The sequence below is a fragment of the Ranitomeya imitator genome, chromosome 4 (genome assembly GCF_032444005.1).
Source record: "Ranitomeya imitator isolate aRanImi1 chromosome 4, aRanImi1.pri, whole genome shotgun sequence".
Classification (NCBI taxonomy): Eukaryota; Metazoa; Chordata; class Amphibia; order Anura; family Dendrobatidae; genus Ranitomeya; species Ranitomeya imitator.
Genome location: NC_091285.1, coordinates 362,100,675 through 362,125,786, shown reverse-complemented (window position 1 = coordinate 362,125,786; position 25,112 = coordinate 362,100,675). Strand labels below are relative to the sequence as shown.

General features: G+C 44.5%; 2 protein-coding genes across 2 annotated transcripts in view; one reads left to right on the top strand and one right to left on the bottom strand.

Moving 5' to 3' along the window:
- PSMC2 (proteasome 26S subunit, ATPase 2) overlaps positions 1 to 722 on the top strand; it is a 32,241-nt gene extending 31,519 nt beyond the window's left edge. Inside the window, exon 12 of the mRNA XM_069765113.1 lies at positions 9 to 722. Coding sequence (XP_069621214.1) covers positions 9 to 166 — 158 coding nt within the window. The 3' untranslated portion in view covers positions 167 to 722. The remainder of the gene's footprint in view (positions 1 to 8) is intronic.
- A 12,445-nt stretch (positions 723 to 13,167) lies between these two features.
- Positions 13,168 to 25,112, bottom strand: part of SLC26A5 (solute carrier family 26 member 5) — a 142,160-nt gene continuing 130,215 nt past the window's right edge. The window contains exon 19 of the mRNA XM_069765112.1: positions 13,168 to 15,792. Within this exon, the coding sequence (XP_069621213.1) occupies positions 15,617 to 15,792 (176 nt within the window). The 3' untranslated portion in view covers positions 13,168 to 15,616. The remainder of the gene's footprint in view (positions 15,793 to 25,112) is intronic.

Sequence of the window (25,112 nt, the reverse complement as noted above, 5' to 3'; positions counted from 1 at the left end):
TTTCCTAGGTGCCGAAATCCGCAGTGTGTGTACTGAAGCTGGAATGTTTGCGATTAGAGCACGCCGAAAAGTGGCAACAGAGAAAGATTTCTTGGAGGCTGTAAACAAGGTTATCAAATCCTATGCAAAATTCAGTGCTACACCTAGATATATGACCTACAATTAAACCTTTTCTGACAATATATTCCTAGGTCAGTTTGTGACAAAGTTAAAACTGCGATTTAAATATTGCCTTTAGACATATTGTGTAGTTGGGAGAGTAATTTAGTTTTTTTTTTTTTCAATTTTGTCCAGCATAAGGCATGAAATCACTTTATTAGAGCAATTTTATTCATTTCTTTGTAAAAAAAAAAAATGCATGTAAGTGGCTTTCCTTTTTCCCCAATCTGCTTGTTTTGAGCTGCATTGATATCCGAATGTACTCATTTAAACACAAGTGCTGCCCATTTATGCATCTAGTAGTAGGCAAATACACTGGGGAAAGTAGGGGTCTAGAAGCCACTTGAATGCATTTTTTTTAATATACAGGAATGAGGCAAATCTGAAAGTGATTTGCAGTTTCATAGCTCTATACTGGATAAAATTAGTAAAAGAAAAGCCTTTTCGTTTAGTTGCTTTAAGGTATTACTGTATTTGTTTGAAATGAAATATCTGAAATCCCTTTCTGTTAAACAGTGTCAAGTGTATACATTTCTAACATCAATAAAAAGAACGAGAAAACATTTTAAGTTGTCAAATCGTTTTTATTTTAAGTTATTTGTCCATATTCTTATCTGAACAAACAATATTGTCTATGAAGGCAAGTTCACTTGTATTTAACATAAAAATATATATCTAGAAAAATAGACTATTGGCAAATAACATAACGCTAACATTTTCAAATATTTCTGTAAATACAATATTTAGAACATTTATTAAAACCTCTTCAGCACTTTCAGATGTAAGTAATGGCAGCTTGTGAGTGACTGAATTAACTGGTGGCGATTGTAGTCAGTTTATTAATTAATTATATTTAAAGTAAAAACAAACAATCTCACTGCCGGTCCATGACGCTTTTTTTTTTTGTGCTATAAAAACATGGTAAAATTATGTTGGTAAGGACTCGGCCATAATAATGACAGCACAGGATGTGAATTAGAGCAACCACCTAAAGGAAATGTTTCCTGAATAAGCTATACGGTAACTTACTCCTATACTTATAGAAGCATAGCTCCACCTATGTCCGTTTTATTGTCAATCCCAGCAGCTTTTTTCTGGTTTGTGCTCAACACAGGAGAGTATTTCTTCTGGAAGCCGCACATCTGTACTTTGCTGATACACGTGTATTAGTAAGATGTATACAAGCGTTCCTGAAATAAATATATTTATATATTTTTCCGAACGTTGATTTAAAGAAAATATAAATAAAAAATGTCACCATTATAGTCCTACGGTCACTGATGATAGACCTGTATCCAAATGTGCATCATAACCATGTGTATGGAAACACATTTTATGTTTGTAGTACAATATAAAGTAGATGAGAAAAATTTGTTACCAGATTTTGGCCCCAATTCATCATTTTCTTTTTAAGTCACTTCCTTTTTTGTATTGCAGTTTCTGGTGCCAAATTCTTCAAAATGGCACACGCAATTCATAAATTTAGCGCAAAATGGTCTGATTTCTATCTTGAACCTTTCTTGACCTGTTACTGGCATACTCAAAAATACACAAAGGTGAGACTGAAGTGGATTTGCATCATATTTTGAAATCAGAATAAAACTGACCACAGCATAAAACAATTAAAAAAAAAAACAGGACAAGCACATTAAAGGGGTTTTCCCACAAACAAAAGTTGATTTTAATCAATAGATTTTGGAATAATAGTTTCCACAATTGTGGATGTGTTTTAAATAAAATGTTCCTGCGCTGAGATAATCTTATAAATGTGCCCCTGCTGTGTACTGTGTAATGGCTGTGTCTGATTGTACAGGGATATGGTCTGATGATACCACAGCTCCTAGGCAGGGGAGGAAGCAAAAGAGTATACAGGGAATCACAAATGGTTCTTTTTCCTTGAAGTAAAACATTACTTAAAGAGGCAGGGAAATGTTTTCCCTCATTAAGAATCTGCTTTGTTTCCATTCTGTAATGTCTATATAATATCTTTTGCTTCCTTCCCTGCCCCGCAGCTGTGGTATGATCAGACCATGCTCCTGTACGGTCAGACACCGCCATTACACAGCAGGGGCACATATATAACATTATCTCAGCACAGGAACATTTTATTTATCACATCCAATTGTAGAAATTATAATTATTCCAAGATCTAGTGAATAAAATGAACGCTGTTCGTGAGAAAAACCCCTTTAAGTAGACTTTAACCCCTTAATGACCGAATGTCTTTTTACTGACCTAATATAAGAGAATATCATCCCCATACAGGTGACAATCCAGCAGCTGTCGGCTGTACACTATAGTTGACAACTTGCTGCATTAGCCACACCACGATTAGTGTTAACGTCCATATCTGTTTAACCCCTTAGTTGCTGCTGTCAAGTGACTAAGTGTGGGGGCTCCCTCTTTATCACTAACGGCATCCTGAGATCATGATTTTGTGGTCCTGATGTTTGCCATGGCAATTCATGGCCAAATACCGGACTTGGACTTGGTGTCTGCCGGCTTTAGTAATCTGTTCAGAAGTTAGACATTTAGGTGGCAAAAAGAGGGATTTTTGGTTCTTACCGTAAAATCTCTTTCTTGAAGCCTTCATTGGGGGACACAGGTAACCATGGGGTGTATGCTGCTGTCACTAGGAGGCTGACACGATGCAAATAAAGAAGTAACTCCTCCCCGGCAGTATACACCCTCCGACAGGCACCAGGCAACTCAGTTGGAGCAAAAGTAGTAGTAGGAACAGGTAATATAAAACTCAACCTATATACAAACCCCCAACAACGGCACGTTAGCCAACATGGTACAACTTCAAGGAAGGGTGCTGTGTCCCCCAATGAAGGCTCCAAGAAAGAGATTTTACGGTAAGAACCAAAAATCCCTTTTTCTTTCTCGCCTCATTGGGGGACACAGGTAACCATGGGACGTCCAAAAGCAGTCCCTAGGGCGGGATATTCTGCAGAAAAAGAGGAGTTAGGTCGGCCGGTTAGAAACAGCAGCCTGCAGTATCCTCCTACCCAGGCTCGCGTCCGCAGAAGCCTGAGTATGCACCTTGTAGAATTTTACAAAGGTGTGAATGGATGACCACGTTGCGGCCTTGCAAACCTGCGAGGCCGAAGCTTGGTGACGAACTGCCCAGGAAGCTCCCACAGCCCGGGTAGAGTGAGCCTTCACCCCCGACGGAGGCCGTTTGTCTTAAACACGGTATGCCTCCAGAACCGCCGAACGGATCCAACGAGCAATTGTGGACTTAGAGGCGGGGAGCCCCTTTCGTCACCCTTCCGAGACGATGAACAGAGAATCGGCCTGACGAAAAGAGGCAGTTCTGGCGAGATAAATTCGTATAGCCCTGACCACATCCAACTTGTGAAGAAATTTCTCCAAGGGATGAACCGGGGAAGGGCACAAGGAAGGGAGGACAATGTCCTCATTGATGTGAAAAGCCGAAACCACCTTTAATAGAAAGGAAGGAACCAGACGAAGAACCACTTTGTCCTGATGAAGGACTAGGAAGGGAGAACGACAGGATAATGCCGCCAGCTCCGACACTCTTCTAATGGAGGTGATGGCGACCAAAAAGGAAATGTTCAAAGGGCGCACGCTGGAGAGCGTCCAAAATGAGGTCCCAAGGCTCGACAGGAGGACGATAAGGGGGAGCTATATGAGCAACCCCCTGGATGAAGGTTCTCACCTGAGGCAGGGAGGCCAGGTCTCCTTGAAAAAGAATGGACAGAGCGGAAATCTGACCCTTCAAGGTGCTAAGGGAAAGACCCAGATCTGGACCCACTTGAAGGAAACTGAGAAGAGATGGAAGGGAAAAGGTCAAAGGAAACAGATTGTTGTCCTGACACCACCAGAAAAAGGCCTTCCAACACCTGTGATAAATAGGCGAGGAAGCGGGTTTTCTCGCCCTTATCATAGTCTGGATGACGCTATGAGAAAAACCCGCGTCCTTCAGGACCGTGGCCTCAACGGCCATACCGTTAAATTCAGAGACCGAGAATTCGGGTGGAAGAGGGGCCCCTGCGAAAGAAGATCCGGACGATCCGGAAGCCTCCACGGAACGTCCGATAGCATGTTTACCAGTTCCGCATACCAGGCCCTGCGAGGCCAATCTGGAGCTACTAAGAGTACGAGGACCCCTTCTGTCTTGATCTTTTTTACGACCCTTGGGATCAAGGGCAGGGGTGGGAACAGATAGGGCATCTGGAACGGAGTCCACGGGATCATGAGTGCGTCGCATCCGACGGCCATCGGATCCCGAGACGTACTGGGGAACCTTGTGGTTTGACCGGGAGGCCATCAAGTCGACGTCTGGGACGCCACACCGCTGGCAAATCTGGCTGAAGATTGAGGGGAGAAGAGACCACTCGCCCGCTACGATGCCCTGGCAACTGAGAAAGTCTGCTTCTCAATTGTCCACCCCCAGGATGTGGACAGCTGACAGAGAGGGAACGTGATCTTCCGCCCAACGCAGAATTTTTGCCACTTCCGCCATGACTTGTGTGCTGCGAGTCCCTCCCTGATGGTTTATGTAAGCCACGGCCGTGGCGTTGTCCGACTGAATGCGGACCAGTTTCCCTGAAAGGAGAGACTCCCAGCGGATGAGGGCTAGGAAGATGGCTCCGATTTCCAAGAGGTTGATAGGGAGGCGCGCCTCCTGAGCAGTCCAGCGGCCCTGGGCTGTGAGGTGGAGAAAAACTGCTCCCCAACCTTGGATACTGGCGTCGGTGGTGATCACCTGCCAGCGGCGACGGAGGAATAACCTCCCACGCAGCATGGAGGTGGACAACGTCCACCAAGAGAGAGACTGTTTCACTCTGGGGGAGAGGTGAAATGGGCGATCTAGGGAAAGTGGATTCCTGTCCCAGGCCAACAGAAGGGCCAGCTGGAGGGGACGAGAGTGGAACTGGGCATAGGGGACCGCTTCCATGGAGGCGACCATCTTTCCCAGAACCCTCATGGCAAGGCGGAGAGACGGAGGATTCGGGCTCTTTAGTGCCCTGACACCCCCCCCCGACGAAGAGAAAGGAACTTCTCTTTGGGAAGAAAGACCTGAGCCAGAGAGGTGTCGAATTCCATGCCCAGGAACTCCAGCCGCTGAGTTGGGATCAGGGAAGACTTCTGGTAACTGATTATCCAGCCGAGTCGAAGAAGCGTGTCCAGAGTAAGCTGGAGGCTCTGGCTGCAATCCCGACGGGAAGGACCCTTGATAAAGAGGTCGTCGAGGTATGAGATTACCAGAATCCCCTTTGAACGTAGGATGGCCATGACCGCTGCCATGACCTTCATAAAGACCCTGGGCGCAGGCGCCAGACCGAAAGGGAGGGCAGTGAACTGATAGTGATGACCTTGGATCGCGAACCTGAGGAATCTCTGATGTCGTACACAAACTCTCCCGGTTCCATGGACGCGACGACCGAGTGTAGAGATTCCATCCTGAAGTGCCGTATCTGGAGATGGCGGTTCAGCCGCTTGAGATCCAAAATTGAACGGAGAGAACCGTCCTTTTTTGGAACCACGAACAGGTTTGAGTAAAAACCCCAAAACCTCTCGCGAGGAGGCACCGGAACTACGACTTCTGAGGCGAGGAGCGAATCGACGGCCTGGAGAAGTCCTGAGAGGTGGGAGGGCTGTTTGGGAGGACGAGAGGGCAGGAAACTTCTTCCTGGGGGCAAAGAAAATTCTACCTTGTAGCCCGAAGTGACGATCTCCCTGACCCAGGCGTCGTCGACTACCGAAAGCCACACCTCTGAAAACAAGAGAAGTCGGCCTCCCACCCTGGAGGGATTTCCAGGTGGGGGCGACCCGTCATTTATTAGAGAACCTGTGGCTCCAAGATCCAGATGGTCTTGCGGGGTGGCTCTTAGCCCTCCAGCGCAGTGGAGGCCACCGCCTGAAAGAAGGTTTTCTTCTGTCTCCTTGCGAGGAAGAACGGTCCTGGTTGGGGTTTCCTGAGAGGGCAAAGGACCGAAAGGACTGGGGGCCCCTCCGGTTGAAGGGACTTCTCTTCTTTTTTTTTTTTAGAAATAAACAAAATATATTGATCTAAATTCACCATGATCATAGAGTATAATGTGTCATGAAAAAAATCTTCAAATTAATGGGATCTGTTGAAGCTTTTCAGAGTTATTACCACGAAAAGTGATTCAGATTTTAAAAATTTGGTCTGGTCACTAAAGGGTTAAAATCAAAGCTGCATCTAAGCTGTTTAGCCGTTGGTTGGATGTACTGGGGTGCCTGTCCTTGTGGGGTGCACTTAGTGTTAGGCCGGTTTCACACGTCAATGGCTCCGGTACGTGAGGTGACAGTTTCTTCATGTACCGGAGCCACTGACACACGTAGACACATTGAAATCAATGCATCTGTGCAGATGTCATTGATTTTTTGAGGACCATGTCTCCGTGTGCCAAACACGGAGACATGTCCGTGTTCGTGGGAGCACACGGATTACACGGACCCATTAAACTCAATGGGTCCGTGTAAAACACCTACCGCACACGGACGTTGTCCGTGTGCAGTCCGTGTGCCGTGCAGGAGACAGCGCTACAGTAAGCGCTGTCCCCCCCACTGGTGCTGAAGCCGCCATTCATATCTTCTCTGCAGCAGCGTTTGCTGTAGAGAAGATATGAATATTCCTTTTTTTTTTGTTTCTCGTGTTTAAAATAAAGATCCATGTGCCCGCCCGCCCGCTGTTCTTAAAATACTCACCCGGCTCCCTCGCTGGCTGGCGATGCTTCCTGTCCTGGCCGCACCTTCTACTGTATGAGCGGTTATTTTATTTTATACATAGGACTGTGATCTTTATCTTGCGGAGACTGAGCGTCTCTACAGACCGCATCATGTCTATTTATCTTGCAGAGACGAGCCGCATGTGCGTATACACAAGGAAATTGGAGGCGTCCCTGCACGCATAGTGGAGATGGGATTTCATAAAATCCCATCCACTATGGTATCCCATCCACTGCGGATGTACGCAGCATCCAAGCCGCAGCGTTTACTGACTGTGGAAACATAACCTAAAGGGTCTGAAACCCAAAAGTAACTTTGTAATTTAAAGTCATGGTAAAATTCCATATCATTCACTCTGTGCTTCAACTTAAGGATCTGCTTATAGTACCCACTTCCTATGACCATTCATTCGAGTATCCCATCATGCACTGGGATTCTCAATCGAATTGTTACAGGAAGTGGGTAGTATAAGCAGAATCCTAAGTTGCAGCACAGAGTTTATGGTAGGAAATTTTACTATGAATTAATTACAAAAGTTGTAAGTTTCTAAAGATTTATTAATTGAAATTTACTTTTGGCTTTTGGACTAACCCTTTAGGAAAATGCAGCAGCTTTTAGTCCACAATACCAGCAAGTTTATACTGCTGATTCTTTCTGCATCTCGTGAATGAGATTTTGTGAAATTTCATTTGCAATGCTGCTACTTTTCTAAGATTTTTTTTCTGCCTGGAAAATCTGCTGTATCTACAGCAATTAGATTTTAATTTTGAAGAAAATAAGTTTTCTAGTTTTCCTGGCGACGAGTCAGCTTTTTTGACCTAATTACAATTATAAATAACAGAATATAAAGCATTAATACTAGATCATCCACATTAGATCGAAAAAAATGTTAGTATGCGACTTTTGTAACATTAACCATCTTGAGGTGCTATGAAAGATAACGTAGTTGTCAATTATACATTTTTCTAACCACACATTTTATGGAGACAGGGCAATGATGGTATACATAAAAAAAAAAAAAAAAAAAGTAAGGACTTAAATGGAACAAATTAGAATCCAAGCAATTTAGCTCCGCTCCAGAAGTACAAGACCTTACACAGGTTATATACACTAATAGCTGGCTCTAGGAATACAATAACCCATTAAAGGGCCTTGGAACATAACTAGGAATATTGGCCAAAGCAGAGACACTCTCCCTCCAGGTGGCACTAGAGTCGGTGTCTGCTCTGGAGGGGATATTCTGCGTACTATAAGAAATATAAATCATGCAGAATTGATTCCTTTTATGGAGCAATACATGTTATATTAATGGGCATTATGCATTAATAATTGGCCACAGCTCTATTAAAGAATCAATCCTAGGCACATATTTCTGAACAGTTGTCTATTCAAAACTGTGTCCAAAATAATGTTTCAACAAGGCATGATCTTCAACAGTATTTTCACATCATAAAATCCCATTACCTACAGTGTACATTGTTAACATCTACATTTTTTTCCCCGCACAAGGGCTCCATGCAATGTAAGGCTCTGTTCACATGTCCAGTAGTTATTTTAAGTTTTTGGGATCATAAAAGCAAATAAAGTATACACATTCATTTTAGTGGGAATGAAATTGTTATGGATGAAATAACGGACCATCAGAGACACCGCTAGTAAGAACGGATCAATTAGAAATGTAACAGATGCAAAACGGAAAGGCTCATCCAGAAACAAACTTTAGTCTCTTTTTTAATGTTTTTTTTTCTCCAATACTGGATCTGTTACAAACAACTGGACATATAAAGCAACCTGTCACTATTAAAGTGTAAGTATTTGGCAGTTTTGCTGAGTAATGGATAGATGGCTGTAAGATCATCAGAATCCGTACAGTGAGATGTATTTTCTATTGTAAACTTGTGGTTGTTTATAAAACTTGTTAAAGTTGTCATCATGATTCTTTATCTGTTTTTTTTTATTGAAAACATGTTGAAATAATGCCCACCCTCTCATTTGAGGCATCTTTTTAAAGGAAGCAGTCGCTTTATGCTGTCCTTTCTGCAGTCAATAGTGACAGACCCACTGATGTCACCCGCCTGTCACTAAAGGTCCATTTACAAGTAACGATACTTGTTGTATCGATCATTTCTGCCAGTATAAAAATAATTGTTAGCTGCTTTTTTAAACTAGTTTGTGCTGCTAACAATATACATGGTGTCTGGCACATTCCGCTGTGTCCCCATACAGTTCGTGTTAAGTGTTTGGTACATTCCCACTGTGTGTCCATACAGTTTGTGTTGGCCCCTGTGAATGAGTACTGTGCCGCTTTGATGTAGCCTCTCTAAATAAATCCTTTTGTAGTACTCTATGTTGCGCCATTAGCGTTGGGCATAAGGAGTCACTTGCTATGAAAAGTGGTAGTGACAAAGCGATCAGTGGCCATGACACTGGAGAACTTGAAGTTTTTTAATATATTGGACTATCACATTGCAACTATTATGGCTTTTTCACACATGGGTATTATATGGACTGTTTAGAGCAAGTGTGCAAATGCACATAGCTGATTATTCACAAAGACCCAACAGTCTGCGAAGAAAAAAAATTGTACCATGCATTATTCTGGTCCAATCTACGGACCAGACTAGTGCATGTAAATAACAGGCAGCGCCTGCACTCGTCTGCCACAAGAGCACACAAAGCCAGTCGCATACACAATTTGTGGGCATTACTGGCCGGAGCTTTAGTAGAGTTCCACAAAATGACTGCATCTTCACACACAAAAGGGTTGACCGATCCAAATATGGTGGACTTCGGTCTGTAGATCCAAGCCTCCAGCAAGTGGAAAGTGCAATAGAGGTGGTCACATGTTACCCCATAAGAGAGCAAATTAAAGGGACACTGTCACCTGAATTTGGAGGGAACAATCTTCAGCCATGGAGGCGGGGTTTTTGATTCACCCTTTCCTTACCCGCTGGCTGCAATCTTGCCTTGCACAGGCGTGTACTATGGAACTCCAATCCAATATTGCAGCCAGCATGCAGCCAGCGGGTAAGGAAAGGGTGAATCAAAAACCCTGCCTCCATGGCTGAAGATTGTTCCCTCCAAATTCAGGTGACAGTGTCCCTTTAAGTTTGGAGCTTATAGGATTTTTGTTAGTTAAAGGGAACCCGTCACTAGATACATCCTGCCCAAACCACATGCAGGATGCATCAGAGAAGTTGCATGATTGCAGCCAGGTCTGTTTTAGGCTGGGATCACACATGCGAGAAACACGTCCATGTCTCGCATGTGAAACCCAAGCTCTGGCGCCAGCATTGTGGAGCGGAGCGTGCGGCCGCATAGCAACACATGGAGCCGCACGCTCCGCTCTGGAGTGCCGGCGCCAGGGTTTGGATTTCACATGCGAGACACGGACGTGTTTCTCGCATGTGTGATCCCGACCTTACTTTAGAATGCTGCAGCATTTCAGAGAAAACCGTTTATATAATGTAAAAGCACTACACATTCTCTTTAATCAATTTTTAAAACAAAATAGCATGTAGTCTGATATGTATTTACGGTACTTATTCATTTTTTTTTCTGCGGCTGCTGAAGGCTGCCATTTTTAATTGTTGATATGCAAGTGTTTGAGCATGACACTTACACACTGAATATACGGCAGCCCCTGGGTATAGACTGCAGTCTGTGTCCGACCACATCTCCTACACCAGGGGTGTCAAACTGCATTCCTCGAGGGCCGCAAACAGGTCATGTTTTCAGGATTTCCTTGTATTGCACAGGTGATAATTTAATCACTTGCACAGAATGATTCCAGCACCTTGTGCAATGCTAAGGAAATCTTGAAAACACGCATGGTCTGAGGCCCTCGAGGAATGCAGTTTGACACCCCTGTCCTACACTGTTGCTGCCTCAGCTGTGAACTGGGCTATGTACAGTAATTCTCAGTTATGGGAGAAGTTGGGTGCCATTTTATTGTAGTCTAGAGCTGTGCTCTGAACTCCAATTTCCCAGCTCACACAGTGGCAGCAGTATCTTCATCCAGCAGGGAGAACAGCTCAGTAGCCTGGTGGTGGTTGTACAATAACGGGCTGCCGACCTGTGCTCACCACCGCTGTCACTGCCCAGTTCAGATGTGTGCAGAGAGAGCTGAATGAGGCTGTTCTGCTGCATCTGTAAAGCGCAGCAGAAGTTCAATGTGCTTTGCAGATGCAACAGTACACCTTATTCAGACATTCCTACATTAGCTATCTGAATGAGGATTTATACTGACTGAGCCGAGCCATGCATCTAATCCCATCGTGTGAGACAGTTTGCTGAGCCATAAATCTGAGCACGTGATATACTCCACTGAGGTCTGTATCTAATCACTGCGTCCGCGTAGCTAATCCTAGTCTGTGATACAGCGAGCTGTATCAACTAACAGAATTAGCGCTGCCAGTCGTCCTCTAACGCTGTCCACGTCAGTGTCACTTTGCAGTCATCCTCAAAATGGCTTTACCCGGTGATCCTAAACTTCAACGTCCGTATGGGAGGAGTGACATTAGACATGTGCAAGCTGAGACGACTACTTTTACTGCAGTCATAAAGCAAGCTAGCAGGACACTAGATTTTCATGGCAAATTTCAGCAGCTGCTCCCCCTAGCGTTTAGGCTGTGTGCACACGTTGCTGATTTTTTGCGATAAAACCACGAAAAAAAAAAACGCATACAATATGCATCCCATCATTTAGAATGAATTCCGCATGTTTTGTGCACATGATGCGGTTTTTTTTCCGCGAAAAAAAACGCATCGCGGTAAAAAACGCAACATGTTCATAAATTTTGTGGGTTTTTTGCGGATTTCCCAGTATAAAATGCATTGGGAAATGTACGGACAAAAACGCGCAAAAAACGCATACAGATTTCTTGCAGAAAACTTCAGGTTTTTCTCAGGAATTTTCTGCAAGAAATCCTGAACGTGTGCACATAGCCTTAAAAGTTGAAAATATCAAGTGTTTACATTATTTTTCATATTTTATACCATTAAAAAAGTTTTTTTTGTATGAAAAAACATTAGCTTACAATTTATCAATTGTTGAAATTTCTTTTGATTACGCATTCCCTTTAAGAAGCTGGCTGGGGACTCTAGGGAGAGAGCAGACTAGTCTGATGTAGTCCCAGGCTGGCTTTTCCTCGTCAGGACTCTCCTATATGTGTACAAAGGGTCACACCCGTCAATCAACTGGAATAAGATGGAGAAGTCAGACAAGGGTGGCACTCAGGTCTCCCCACGTAGTGCTTATACAATTTTTTTTTTTTCTTTTTTTATGATGAGATGAGGATTACGGTCTATAATTTAAATATACGTTGCTTGCTTTAGTTACCATATTCCTGTACCTCGGATTCAAAATCATAGTGATCAATAAATGGCTAGCTATAAAAAGAGGAGATGACACAAACTAAAGAAACATTGTAAAAATAAATTGCAGTGTTAACAACTAGCAGTTAAAGCTAAAAGGCCCATGTTTTCCTTTTTGGGAAGCCTTTCAGAATATCAATCATCAATATTCTCTCTATAGGTCCTACTGCCAAATTAACTTCATAGAAATAAAAGTAAAAATAAGTTATTTTTCTTAAATATCTAAATAAACAATAGTGTTTTTTTACTTTAGTACATGTTTAGTCACGTGCGCTCTAGTGCATTGTCCTTTATCCATGTCTGACAAGGTCTTGTGCTAAATATTCACAGATAATGCCAGAAGCCAATAAGATGTACTTTTGTTCTTTAGGTGGGGGGATGGCTGGCCTTTACATTTTTGATGCAGCAAACCCATATATGTTGCCGGAGGAGAGTATAACATGTACACAGATTAGGCTGGGCTTACATGAAGCAGATTTGCAATAAGCAAATACACAGCCGAAATGTTTGCCGTGGATTAGCCACAGTTTCATTGTATGGCAATAATAAACATTTTGTGGCCTTCACATCCGCTTCAGGTTCATTATTCCATGCGGATATTTCCCAACTTCACATATATTGGTGGGAAATTGTCAATTATAGGGGGAAAAAAAATATCTGCAGTGCAAAATCGGCTTTATTCGAGAATTCAGTCACTAATGTGATCCCCTGGCATGTACGTATGGCGTATCAGGGACTTTATCAATGGATTTCTCATTCTTACAGCAACTTGTGTTACATTGGTACGAATTTGACTAAGAGAAAGCCTTTTGCATTGATTAGTACAGTCAAATATATAAAAGAGGAAATAAATGCAAAGCAATAGTGTTTATTACACGAGTGTGAGGCTTGCAATCTTTTTTAGGATACACTAAGGCAGAATTCACACGTTGAGACCACGATGCAGCCAAAAAGATTGCAAGCCTCACGCTCATGTAATAATTTAACGCTATTGCTTTGCATTTATTTCCTCTTTTTTATACTTGACTGATACTATCAGTGCACATGGAAATTAAAGAAGTTTTCTGGATATTATCTCTTCCTCCATCTCGGCTTCCACTAGGTTAAAATGATTAACTCGCCCTCCCCAGGCCCAGTATTGTCTCTGGCCATTTTTTCTGGATTGCAGCACACTTGACTGCTGCTGCCAGGCTCCAGCTATTCTTAGCAGCCAAGTGCAATGTTGTCCTGTCCAGTAAGACTGAGGCAGCGGAGGCCGATGTGGAGGGAAAACCACTTATCCCTTTAGGAGTAACCCAGCCTATTCAATTTTAAAATACATTTGCAATATAAAATATATTATATATATGTATATGTTCACCATCTACAAATCAATCGTCTTCATTTCCACTAAGTATTTATACAATAAAAGCATTTCCCCATACTGCTGATCACCTACATTTGGTTTATCTGCATATATTACAAAAAAAAAAAACTGTCCAGTTACAAACCATATACTCATAACCCCTAGCATATGTAACAGGCACACCTCAGTACACACAGCTTACAAGTCCCCCCCACCCCAAAAAAAAAAAAAAGAATTTTCAACCACATGAATACATTCCTATTTTCAAAGCGGTAACACAAACATGGAAAAGGTCTGGTTTTGGTGAGAAGAGTCACAGTCAGGCGGTTTTAAGGCTTTTGTCATTTTTGTTTTTCTAAATTAGCAATTAGCAGTTGATCTTGGGATACATTTCTACTAATAAAAAAAGTCACTTTAGAGCCTAAAATATAGTACAATAACATATCACATAATTGTAACTAACTCAGGTAAGGATGTGCAGTATTAACCACCGCTGTATAACAGAAATAGCATGGGCAGACCAGAGCTTAATCTGGGAATCTAGGTGGGAGATTAGATTGTCATCAGATGCGATTGCAAAATTTCAGAATTTACCAATAAATTAGCAAGATTTTCACCAAATGTTTACAGCCACTATTCAGAGTGTTAGCACAGAAAATGCCCTATATTCTGGACTTTACGTATCCCCAGCCATTCTCATACCCGATATTGACCATCTAGCTTTTAGTTTCCACTTTCGTGAAAAAGCTTCAGAGAGGAAGAGGACAATTTGCACATTTAATTTCCCAGAGGAGCATTGCAAGGCTTTAAAGTCTCCTCACCTTGGTATGTGAGGCTTGACATGTCACTCTTCAGAAGGAGGAACGTTACTCCATTGGATCCATGAAAAAACTTTGAAATGAAGCCTTCCCTTCACCAAGAAGGCAAGCATGTTACTCGGTTAAAGCCGAATAAAACTCTCACTGTGGGAAACTTATATAGTCTGTTGGGGACTTCTGAGTTCATAGAGGAGGTCCTATTTTCAGGCCTCATCTGGAGGACACAGTGGAGAGTGGTTACAAAGAGCAGGTCTCTTGTCCCAACCCATATTACAGACAACCTATTCATTGGAATGGCCACTGTGTAAACACTTATTTCCACGTTAGTGGGGCTGCAGGGAAACTGAACAACAAATGCTGGATATTCCATAGGTCTCATAACATATACTCAGTTTTCTGCGAGGTTAAGAAAGAGTGAAACTATATAAGTCATCCTCATCATCAATAATTAAGAAAGCACTTTTAATGATGGAATAATGTTTCAGAAGCCTCCGTTCACACTTCTTAGATCTATTGCTCTGACTACCAGTATAGGGAAGCATGGCCCTCTATTGTCTCCATTAAATAGACACCAGAAACCTGACAGGACAGATTCGCCACAGCTCTTGTTAAAATAAGACCATGCCAGTGTGAACAGAACCTTACATTACACCATTATTAAAAAGATTTACCCCATTTAGAAAAAAGCAGGGGGTATTTTATATCCTCAAATATAGAAATATCAAGTTTCATTAAACTGGTAGCAGCTCCCAGTGGAGTTAGGGTTGTATTAAAAGGCAGCTCATGTGGATAAAGGTATTTCTGCTATTTACGGTAGATTTTTTCCCCTTCTCCCAAAAGCCCTTGAATCACATGTAGTACCAGAGGCACAGTACAGAACATTAAAAATAGGACATATGCTTTGAAAAAAACTGAAGAGAAAGAACAGGGTGATTTCCACACGCACCATAGAAGCCTATCCTCTAAGGCAAGAGCCCCTATTCTTACACAGTTCTTCTGTGTATATTCCATGGTGTATAAGACTGAGTGATCAGCCCTTCAGATAAAGCTGTGAGGCCAATAGCTCTGTAACGGATAGAGGGAGGTAGGAGATACAACGTCTTATTCTAGCTCAATTCTGCACCTGTGGATCAAAATCTGAGGCAACATCTAAAAAGGATTATTGCACCATTCTCCTTTGTGAAAGGAAAGCTTAGATCTGACTTTGAGTGTCGGAGCTGAGGACTTGCTCTTCAGAGGAGGCGAGAGCCCATGAGGACGCTCTAAACCTGCAGTGGATCACAGCATCATGTATACTGTGGAATAGAATATCTCTTCTTATAGATTTATCAAAGAAATTCAACCTGGTCAAATCTCGAACAACCAGTCCTGTGAGAGAAGCAGAAATGCACAGAACATTATACCTTACATACAAACATATATACACAGCATGGATTCTACAGGGACACAAGCTAATTGTAACTATTTTCAGTGTTCTGAACTCTCAAACAATGGCACTGTGTATGAATCTGTCTGGGGACGTTCATCTACACCGTCACACAATGGCACTGTGTATGAATCTGTCTGGGGACGTTCATCTACACCGTCACACAATGGCACTGTGTATGAATCTGTCTGGGAACGTTCATCTACACAGTCACACAATGGCACTGTGTATGAATCTGGGGACATTCATCTACACCGTCACACAATGGCACTGTGTATGAATCTGGGGACATTCATCTACACAGTCACACAATGGCACTGTGTATGAATCTGTCTGGGGACGTTCATCTACACAGTCACACAATGGCACTGTGTATGAATCTGGGGACATTCATCTACACCGTCACACAATGGCACTGTGTATGAATCTGGGGACGTTCATCTACACCATCACACAATGGCACTGTGTATGAATCTGTCTGGGGACGTTCATCTACACAGTCACACAATGGCACTGTGTATGAATCTGTCTGGGGACGTTCATCTACACAGTCACACAATGGCACTGTGTATGAATCTGTCTGGGGACGTTCATCTACACAGTCACACAATGGCACTGTGTATGAATCTGGGGACATTCATCTACACCGTCACACAATGGCACTGTGTATGAATCTGGGGACGTTCATCTACACCATCACACAATGGCACTGTGTATAAATCTGTCTGGGGACGTTCATCTACACCGTCACACAATGGCACTGTGTATGAATCTGTCTGGGGACGTTCATCTACACAGTCACACAATGGCACTGTGTATGAATCTGGGGACATTCATCTACACCGTCACACAATGGCACTGTGTATGAATCTGGGGACGTTCATCTACACCATCACACAATGGCACTGTGTATGAATCTGTCTGGGGACGTTCATCTACACAGTCACACAATGGCACTGTGTATGAATCTGTCTGGGGACGTTCATCTACACAGTCACACAATGGCACTGTGTATGAATCTGTCTGGGGACGTTCATCTACACAGTCACACAATGGCACTGTGTATGAATCTGGGGACATTCATCTACACCGTCACACAATGGCACTGTGTATGAATCTGGGGACGTTCATCTACACCATCACACAATGGCACTGTGTATGAATCTGTCTGGGGACGTTCATCTACACAGTCACACAATGGCACTGTGTATGAATCTGTCTGGGGACGTTCATCTACACAGTCACACAATGGCACTGTGTATGAATCTGGGGACATTCATCTACACCGTCACACAATGGCACTGTCTATGAATGTGGGGACGTTCATCTACACCATCACACAATGGCACTGTGTATGAATCTTTCTGGGGACGTTCATCTACACCGTCACACAATGGCACTGTGTATGAATCTGTCTGGGGACGTTCATCTACACCATCACACAATGGCACTGTGTATGAATCTGTCTGGGGACGTTCATCTACACCGTCACACAATGGCACTGTGTATGAATCTTTCTGGGGACGTTCATCTACACCATGGCTCCCCAACCTGTAGCTCGGGAACCACATGTGGCTCGCGGTCCCATGAATTGTGGCTCGCGACTGTCTGCCAACTTGTTGCATTAGGTCCAGGTCTAGCAAACAGGTATGAAGAGTACATCTCAAAATGGTCAATTTTCTGAGTAGCCCTGCACAGAAGTGCAGATCTGGATGCACCTTTTCTGGTCTTTTGGGTTTAGAGATGTTTTAGGTATGGCACGCTGGAGGATGGTACTACGTTAGAGGAGGTTCTCAGAGCTGGATGTGACAGTGTTTTGGGAGTCCTTGCTGGGAAAATACTGAATAGAGGTATTGTGGGAACCCCTAGATCTCAGTCTACTGCTTTGGAGTGATTTCTGTGGAAAAGCTTTGTTTATCATTATACCCGTAATGGGGGCTTTGGTTGACCATACTTTGAAGGGGGTGGGAGCTGGATGTTGCACACGATCCATTCTCAGTGCTGAATGTGGCTCACGATCCTCTCTCTTAGCTGAATGTAGCTCTCAAAGTCAGAAAGGTTGGGGACCACTGATCTACACAGTCACACAATGGCACTGTCTATGAATCTGGGGACGTTCATCTACACCGTCACACAATGGCACTGTGTATGAATCTGTGTGACGGTGTAGATGAACTTCACCAGACAATGGCACTGTGTATGAATCTGTCTGGGGACATTCATCTACACCATCACACAATGGCACTGTGTATGAATCTGTCTGGGGACGTTCATCTACACAGTCACACAATGGCACTGTGTATGAATCTGTCTGGGGACGTTCATCTACACCGTCAAACAATGGCACTGTGTATGAATCTGTCTGGGGACGTTCATCTACACCGTCACACAATGGCACTGTGTATGAATCTGTCTGGGGACGTTCATCTACACAGTCACACAATGGCACTGTGTATGAATCTGTGTGACGGTGTAGATGAACTTCACCAGACAATGGCACTGTGTATGAATCTGTCTGGGGACATTCATCTACACCATCACACAATGGCACTGTGTATGAATCTGTCTGGGGACGTTCATCTACACAGTCACACAATGGCACTGTGTATGAATCTGTCTGGGGACGTTCATCTACACCGTCACACAATGGCACTGTGTATGAATCTGTCTGGGGATGTTCATCTACACCGTCACACAATGGAACTGTGTATAAATCTGTTTGGGGACGTGCATCTACACCGTCACACAATGGCACTGTGTATAAATCTGTCTGGGGACGTTCATCTACACCGTCACACAATGGCACTGTGTATGAATCTGTCTGGGGACGTTCATCTACACCGTCACACAATGGCACTGTGTATGAATCTGTCTGGGGACGTTCATCTACACCGTCACACAATGGCACTGTGTATGAATCTGTGTGACGGTGTAGATGAACTTCACCAGACAATGGCACTGTGTATGAATCTGTCTGGGGACGTTCATCTACACCGTCACACAATGGCACTGTGTATGAATCTGTCTGGGGACGTTCATCTACACCGTCACACGATGGCACTGTGTATCAATCTGTCTGGGGACATTCATCTACACCATCACACAATCATCTACACCGTCACACAATGGCACTGTGTATGAATGTGTCTGGGGATGTTCATCTAGACCAGAGGTCCCCAACGTTTCTGACCTTGAGAGCCACATTCAGCTCTTAGAGAGGGTCACGAGCCACATCAAGCCTTGAGAGAGTGTCGCGAGCAACATTCAGCTCCCGCCCCCTCACAATAGTGGCAACCAAAGCCTCATTACATAATGGTAACCAAGGCTTTTCCACAAAAATCAATCAACCCAAAGAAGTATACAAAGATCTAGGGGTTCCTACAATACCCCCCATTCAGTATTCTCCTATAAAGTGTCCTATAAAGCACTCCCAAGACACCGACATCCAGCTTCAAGCACATCGTCTGACAGGTGGGGTCATCTTGTCTCCAGCGTACCATACTTAAATCATCTCAAAACCCCTAAGACCAGTATATGTGCATCCAGATCTGCTCTTCTGTGCAGGGCTGCTCACAAAATTCACCATTTTCAGATGTGCTCTTCATACCTGTTTGCTAGAACTGGAGCTAATGCTCCAATCTGACAGACAGCCACGAGCCACAATTCATGGGACTGCGAGTCACATGTGGCTCCCGAGCCACAGGTTGGGGACCCCTGATCTAGACCATGACACAATGGCACTGTGTATGAATCTGTCTGGGGACATTCATCTACACCATCACACAATGGCACTGTGTATGAATCTGTCTGGGGACATTCATCTACACCGTCACACAATAGCACTGTGTATGAATCTGTCTGGGGACGTTCATCTACACCGTCACACAATGGCACTATGTATCAACCTGTCTGGGGATGTTCATCAAGAAGATAAACCTCTAGGACTGTATGAGGGTCATTTTTAAGCATTCAATAGAAATTATATTCTCAATGGAAGATAACAGTTTGCTATGGTTATCTTTGCTGACATTTTTGAGGAATAAAGTTAACTTTACTCTCCAAGAGAAATACGAGTATTATTGAATCTACTCAGCAGTACGTGCACTTTTTTCTTTATATGGCTTTGTTTCTGTAGTGTACGTGGTGTTTGCCATTACTGTGTCTGTTCTGGCAAACACCATCAGAACTACACATTAACATTAGGCGTGTCTTCACCAGTCTTAATGTCTTGGACAACTTTCCTTCATTAGACCCCAAGTTAAAAATTAAGGGGAAGTGAAAAATAAATACAGTATAAGAAATTTACTTTGTTAGTGGATTCTGCTATGGCCACATCTCTCCAGACCTGGGTCAAGAAGCTAAAAAGTGACAACCATTGTGACATCTGATGGTGGTTACACCCACTGGTTTTCTAAAAACACCACATCTTTTGTCACAATCTTTCATGGCAGAAAATACTAAGAAATATAAAGGATGGTCTTCCATTACTTGTATTTTATAAAATTCTGGCTGTGACTTTAAAAAACAGCAGCTGTGGTGTTTTTTTTTTCTTAAAGTCTGCCTCCATACTAAAGGAGACAATAAGAAAACTCCTAGTGCACATGACTAGAAATTGGGGGAATTTAGCAAAGAATACATTAAAAAAAGCACTCCAGCAATTTTTTTCCAATATAACTCAGCATGAGCTATTTTTAAAGAATAATGTAGAGGTTTTTATGTATGTCTTGTGTATATCTATTGTAGTTGATGTGCCATATATGGGGTTGTCTACCATCTTAGTTCCTTCTTCCTTTTGATATGGTTCTCCAAATGCAGACTACATTTCCCATGATGCCAGAGACTCATCACATTGCTCTTTCTACAGGTTAGTAAGCAACAGTGGTAGATCAGTAATATGGAATGCTGTCCCCTAATGTGCACAGCAGAGTCTCAGAGCACCCTGTGTGAGGTGTACAGAGCAGAGTCTCAGAGCACCCTGTGTGAGGTGTACAGAGCAGAGTCTCAGTGCACCCTGTGTGAGGTGTACAGAGCAGAGTCTCAGTGCATCCTGTGTGAGGTGTACAGAGCAGAGTCTCAGAGCACCCTGTGTGAGGTGTACAGAGCAGAGTCTCAGTGCACCCTGTGTGAGGTGTACAGAGCAGAGTCTCAGTGCATCCTGTGTGAGGTGTACAGAGCAGAGTCTCAGTGCACCCTGTGTGAGGTGTACAGGGCAGAGTCTCAGAGCACCCTGTGTGAGGAGTACAGAGCAGAGTCTCAGAGCACCCTGTGTGAGGAGTACAGAGCAGAGTCTCAGAGCACCCTGTGTGAGGTGTACAGAGCAGAGTCTCAGAGCACCCTGTGTGAGGTGTACAGAGCAGAGTCTCAGAGCACCCTGTGTGAGGTGTACAGAGCAGAGTCTCAGAGCACCCTGTGTGAGGTGTACAGAGCAGAGTCTCAGAGCACCCTGTGTGAGGTGTACATAGCAGAGTCTCAGAGTATCCTGTGTGAGGTGTACAGAGCAGAGTCTCAGTGCATCCTGTGTGAGGTGTACAGAGCAGAGTCTCAGTGCACCCTGTGTGAGGTGTACAGAGCAGAGTCTCAGAGCACCTTGTGTGAGGTGTACAGAGCAGAGTCTCAGTGCATCCTGTGTGAGGTGTACAGAGCAGAGTGTTAGAGCATCCTGTGTGAGGTGTACATAGCAGAGTCTCAGAGTATCCTGTGTGAGGTGTACAGAGCAGAGTCTCAGTGCACCCTGTGTGAGGTGTACAGGGCAGAGTCTCAGAGCACCCTGTGTGAGGTGTACAGAGCAGAGTCTCAGAGCACCCTGTGTGAGGTGTACAGAGCAGAGTCTCAGTGCACCCTGTGTGAGGTGTACAAGGCAGAGTCTCAGAGCACCCTGTGTGAGGTGTACAGAGCAGAGTTTCAGAGTATCCTGTGTGAGGTACAGAGCAGAGTCTCAGTGCATCCTGTGTGAGGTGTACAGAGCAGAGTCTCAGTGCATCCTGTGTGAGGTGTACAGAGCAGAGTCTCAGTGCATCCTGTGTGAGGTGTACAGAGCAGAGTCTCAGAGCACCCTGTGTGAGGTGTACAGAGCAGAGTCTTAGAGCATCCTGTGTGAGGTGTACATAGCAGAGTCTCAGAGTATCCTGTGTGAGGTGTACAGAGCAGAGTCTCAGACTATCATGTGTGAGGAGTACAGAGCAGAGTCTCAGTGCACCCTGTGTGAGGTGTACATAGCAGAGTCTCAGAGTATCCTGTGTGAGGTGTACAGAGCAGAGTCTCAGAGTATCCTGTGTGAGGTGTACAGAGCAGAGTCTCAGCGCATCCTGTGTGAGGTGTATAGAGCAGAGTCTCAGAGTATCCTGGGTGAGGTGTACAGAGCAGAGTCTCAGAGCACCCTGTTTGAGGTGTACATAGCAGAGTCTCAAAGTATTCTGTGTGAGGTGTACATAGCAGAGTCTCAGAGTATCCTGTGTGAGGTGTAAAGAGCAGAGTCTCAGAGCATCCTGTGTGAGGTGTACAGAGCAGAGTCTCAGAGCACCCTGTGTGAGGTGTACAGAGCAGAGTCTTAGAGTATCCTGTGTGAGGTGTACAGAGCAGAGTCTCAGAGTATCCTGTGTGAGGTGTACAGAGCAGAGTCTCAGTGCACCCTGTGTGAGGTGTACAGGGCAGAGTCTCAGAGCACCCTGTGTGAGGTGTACAGAGCAGAGTCTCAAAGCACCCTGTGTGAGGTGTACATAGCAGAGTCTCAGAGTATACTGTTTGAGGTACAGAGCAGAGTCTCAGAGCACCCTATGTGAGGTGTACATAGAGTCTCAGAGCACCCTGTGTGAGGTGTACAGAGCAGAGTCTCAGTGCACCCTGAGTGAGGTGTACAAGGCAGAGTCTCAGAGCACCCTGTGTGAGGTGTACATAGCAGAGTCTCAGAGCACCCTGTGTGAGGTGTACAGAGCAGAGTCTCAGTGCACCCTGTGTGAGGTGTACAAGGCAAAGTCTCAGAGCACCCTGTGTGAGGTGTACAGAGCAGAGTTTCAGAGTTTCCTGTGTGAGGTACAGAGCAGAGTCTCAGTGCATCCTGTGTGAGGTGTACAGAGCAGAGTCTCAGTGCATCCTGTGTGACGTGTACAGAGCAGAGTCTCAGTGCATCCTGTCTGAGGTGTACAGAGCAGAGTCTTAGAGCATACTGTGTGAGGTGTACATAGCAGAGTCTCAGAGTATCCTGTGTGAGGTGTACAGAGCAGAGTGTTAGAGCATCCTGTGTGATGTGTACATAGCAGAGTCTCAGTGCACCCTGTGTGAGGTGTACAGAGCAGAGTTCCAGAGTATCCTGTGTGAGGTGTACAGAGCAGAGTCTCAGAGTATCCTGGGTGAGGTGTACAGAGCAGAGTCTCAGAGCACCCTGTGTGAGGTGTACATAGAAGAGTCTCAAAGTATTCTGTGTGAGGTGTACATAGCAGAGTCTCAGAGTATCCTGTGTGAGGTGTAAAGAGCAGAGTCTCAGAGCATCCTGTGTGAGGTGTACAGAGCAGAGTCTCAGAGCACCCTGTGTGAGGTGTACAGAGCAGAGTCTTAGAGCACCCTGTGTGAGGTGTACATAGCAGAGTCTCAGTGCATCCTGTGTGAGGTGTACAGAGCAGAGTTTCAGAGCATCCTGTGTGAGGTGTACAGGGCAGAGTCTCAGTGCATCCAGTGTGAGATGTACAGGGCAGAGTCTCAGAGCATCCTGTGTGAGGTGTACATAGCAGAGTCTCAGAGTATCCTGTGTGAGGTGTACAGAGAAGAGTCTCAGTGCACCCTGTGTGAGGTGTACAGAGCAAAGTCTCAGAATATCCTGTGTGAGGTGTAAAGAGCAGAGTCTCAGAGCATCCTGTGTGAGGTGTACAGAGCAGAGTCTCAGAGTATCCTGTGTGAGGTGTACAGAGCAGAGTTTCAGAGTATCCTGTGTGAGGTGTACAGAGCAGAGTTTCAAAGCATCCTGTGTGAGGTGTACAGAGCAGAGTCTCAGCATCCTGTGTGAGGTGTACAGAGCAGAGTCTCAGTGCATCATGTGTGAGGTGTACAGAGCTGAGTCTCAGAGTATCCTGTGTGAGGTGTACAGAGCAGAGTCTCAGTGCATCATGTGTGAGGTGTACAGAGCTGAGTCTCAGAGTATCCTGTGTGAGGTGTACAGAGCAGAGTCTCAGAGTATCCTGTGTGAGGTGTACAGAGCAGGGTCTTAGAGCATCCTGTGTGAGGTGTACATAGCAGAGTCTCAGAGTACCCTGTGTGAGTTGTACATAGCAGAGTCTCAGAGTATCCTGTGTGAGGTGTACAGAGCAGAGTCTCAGAGTATCCTGTGTGAGGTGTACAGAGCAGAGTTTCAGAGCATCCTGTGTGAGGTGTACATAGCAGAGTCTCAGAGTATCCTGTTTGAGGTACAGAGCAGAGTCTCAGTGCATCCTGTGTGAGGTGTACAGAGCAGAGTTTCAGAGCACCCTGTGTGAGGTGTACAGGGCAGAGTCTCAGAGCACCCTGTGTGAGGTGTACAGAGCAGAGTCTCAGTGCACCCTGTGTGAGGTGTACAGGGCAGAGTCTCAGAGCATCCTGTGTGAGGTGTACAGAACAGAGTCTCAGCATCCTGTGTGAGGTGTACAGAGCAGAGTCTCAGAGTATCCTGCGTGAGGTGTACAGAGCAGAGTCTCAGTGCATCCAGTGTGAGGTGTACAGGGCAGAGTCTCAGAGCATCCTGTGTGAGGTGTACAGAGCAGAGTCTCAGCATCCTGTGTGAGGTGTACAGAGCAGAGTCTCAGTGCATCATGTGTGAGGTGTACAGAGCTGAGTCTCAGAGTATCCTGTGTGAGGTGTACAGAGCTGAGTCTCAGAGTATCCTGTGTGAGGTGTACAGAGCAGGGTCTTAGAGCATCCTGTGTGAGGTGTACATAGCAGAGTCTCAGAGCACCCTGTGTGAGGTGTACATAGCAGAGTCTCAGAGTATCCTGTGTGAGGTGTACAGAGCAGAGTCTCAGAGTATCCTGTGTGAGGTACAGAGCAGAGTCTCAGTGCATCCTGTGTGAGGTGTACAGAGCAGAGTCTCAGAGTATCCTGTGTGAGGTGTACAGAGCAGAGTCTCAGAGCACCCTGTGTGAGGTGTACAGAGCAGAGTCTCAGAGTATCCTGTGTGACCTATAATAAAAGGCGGTGTATATGCGTAATAGATTGAATGAAAATAATTGAATAATGACAATTTTAATAGTGAGTAAACATTTTACATGAATAAAATGCTGGAGTGTTCTTTTCAAAATGT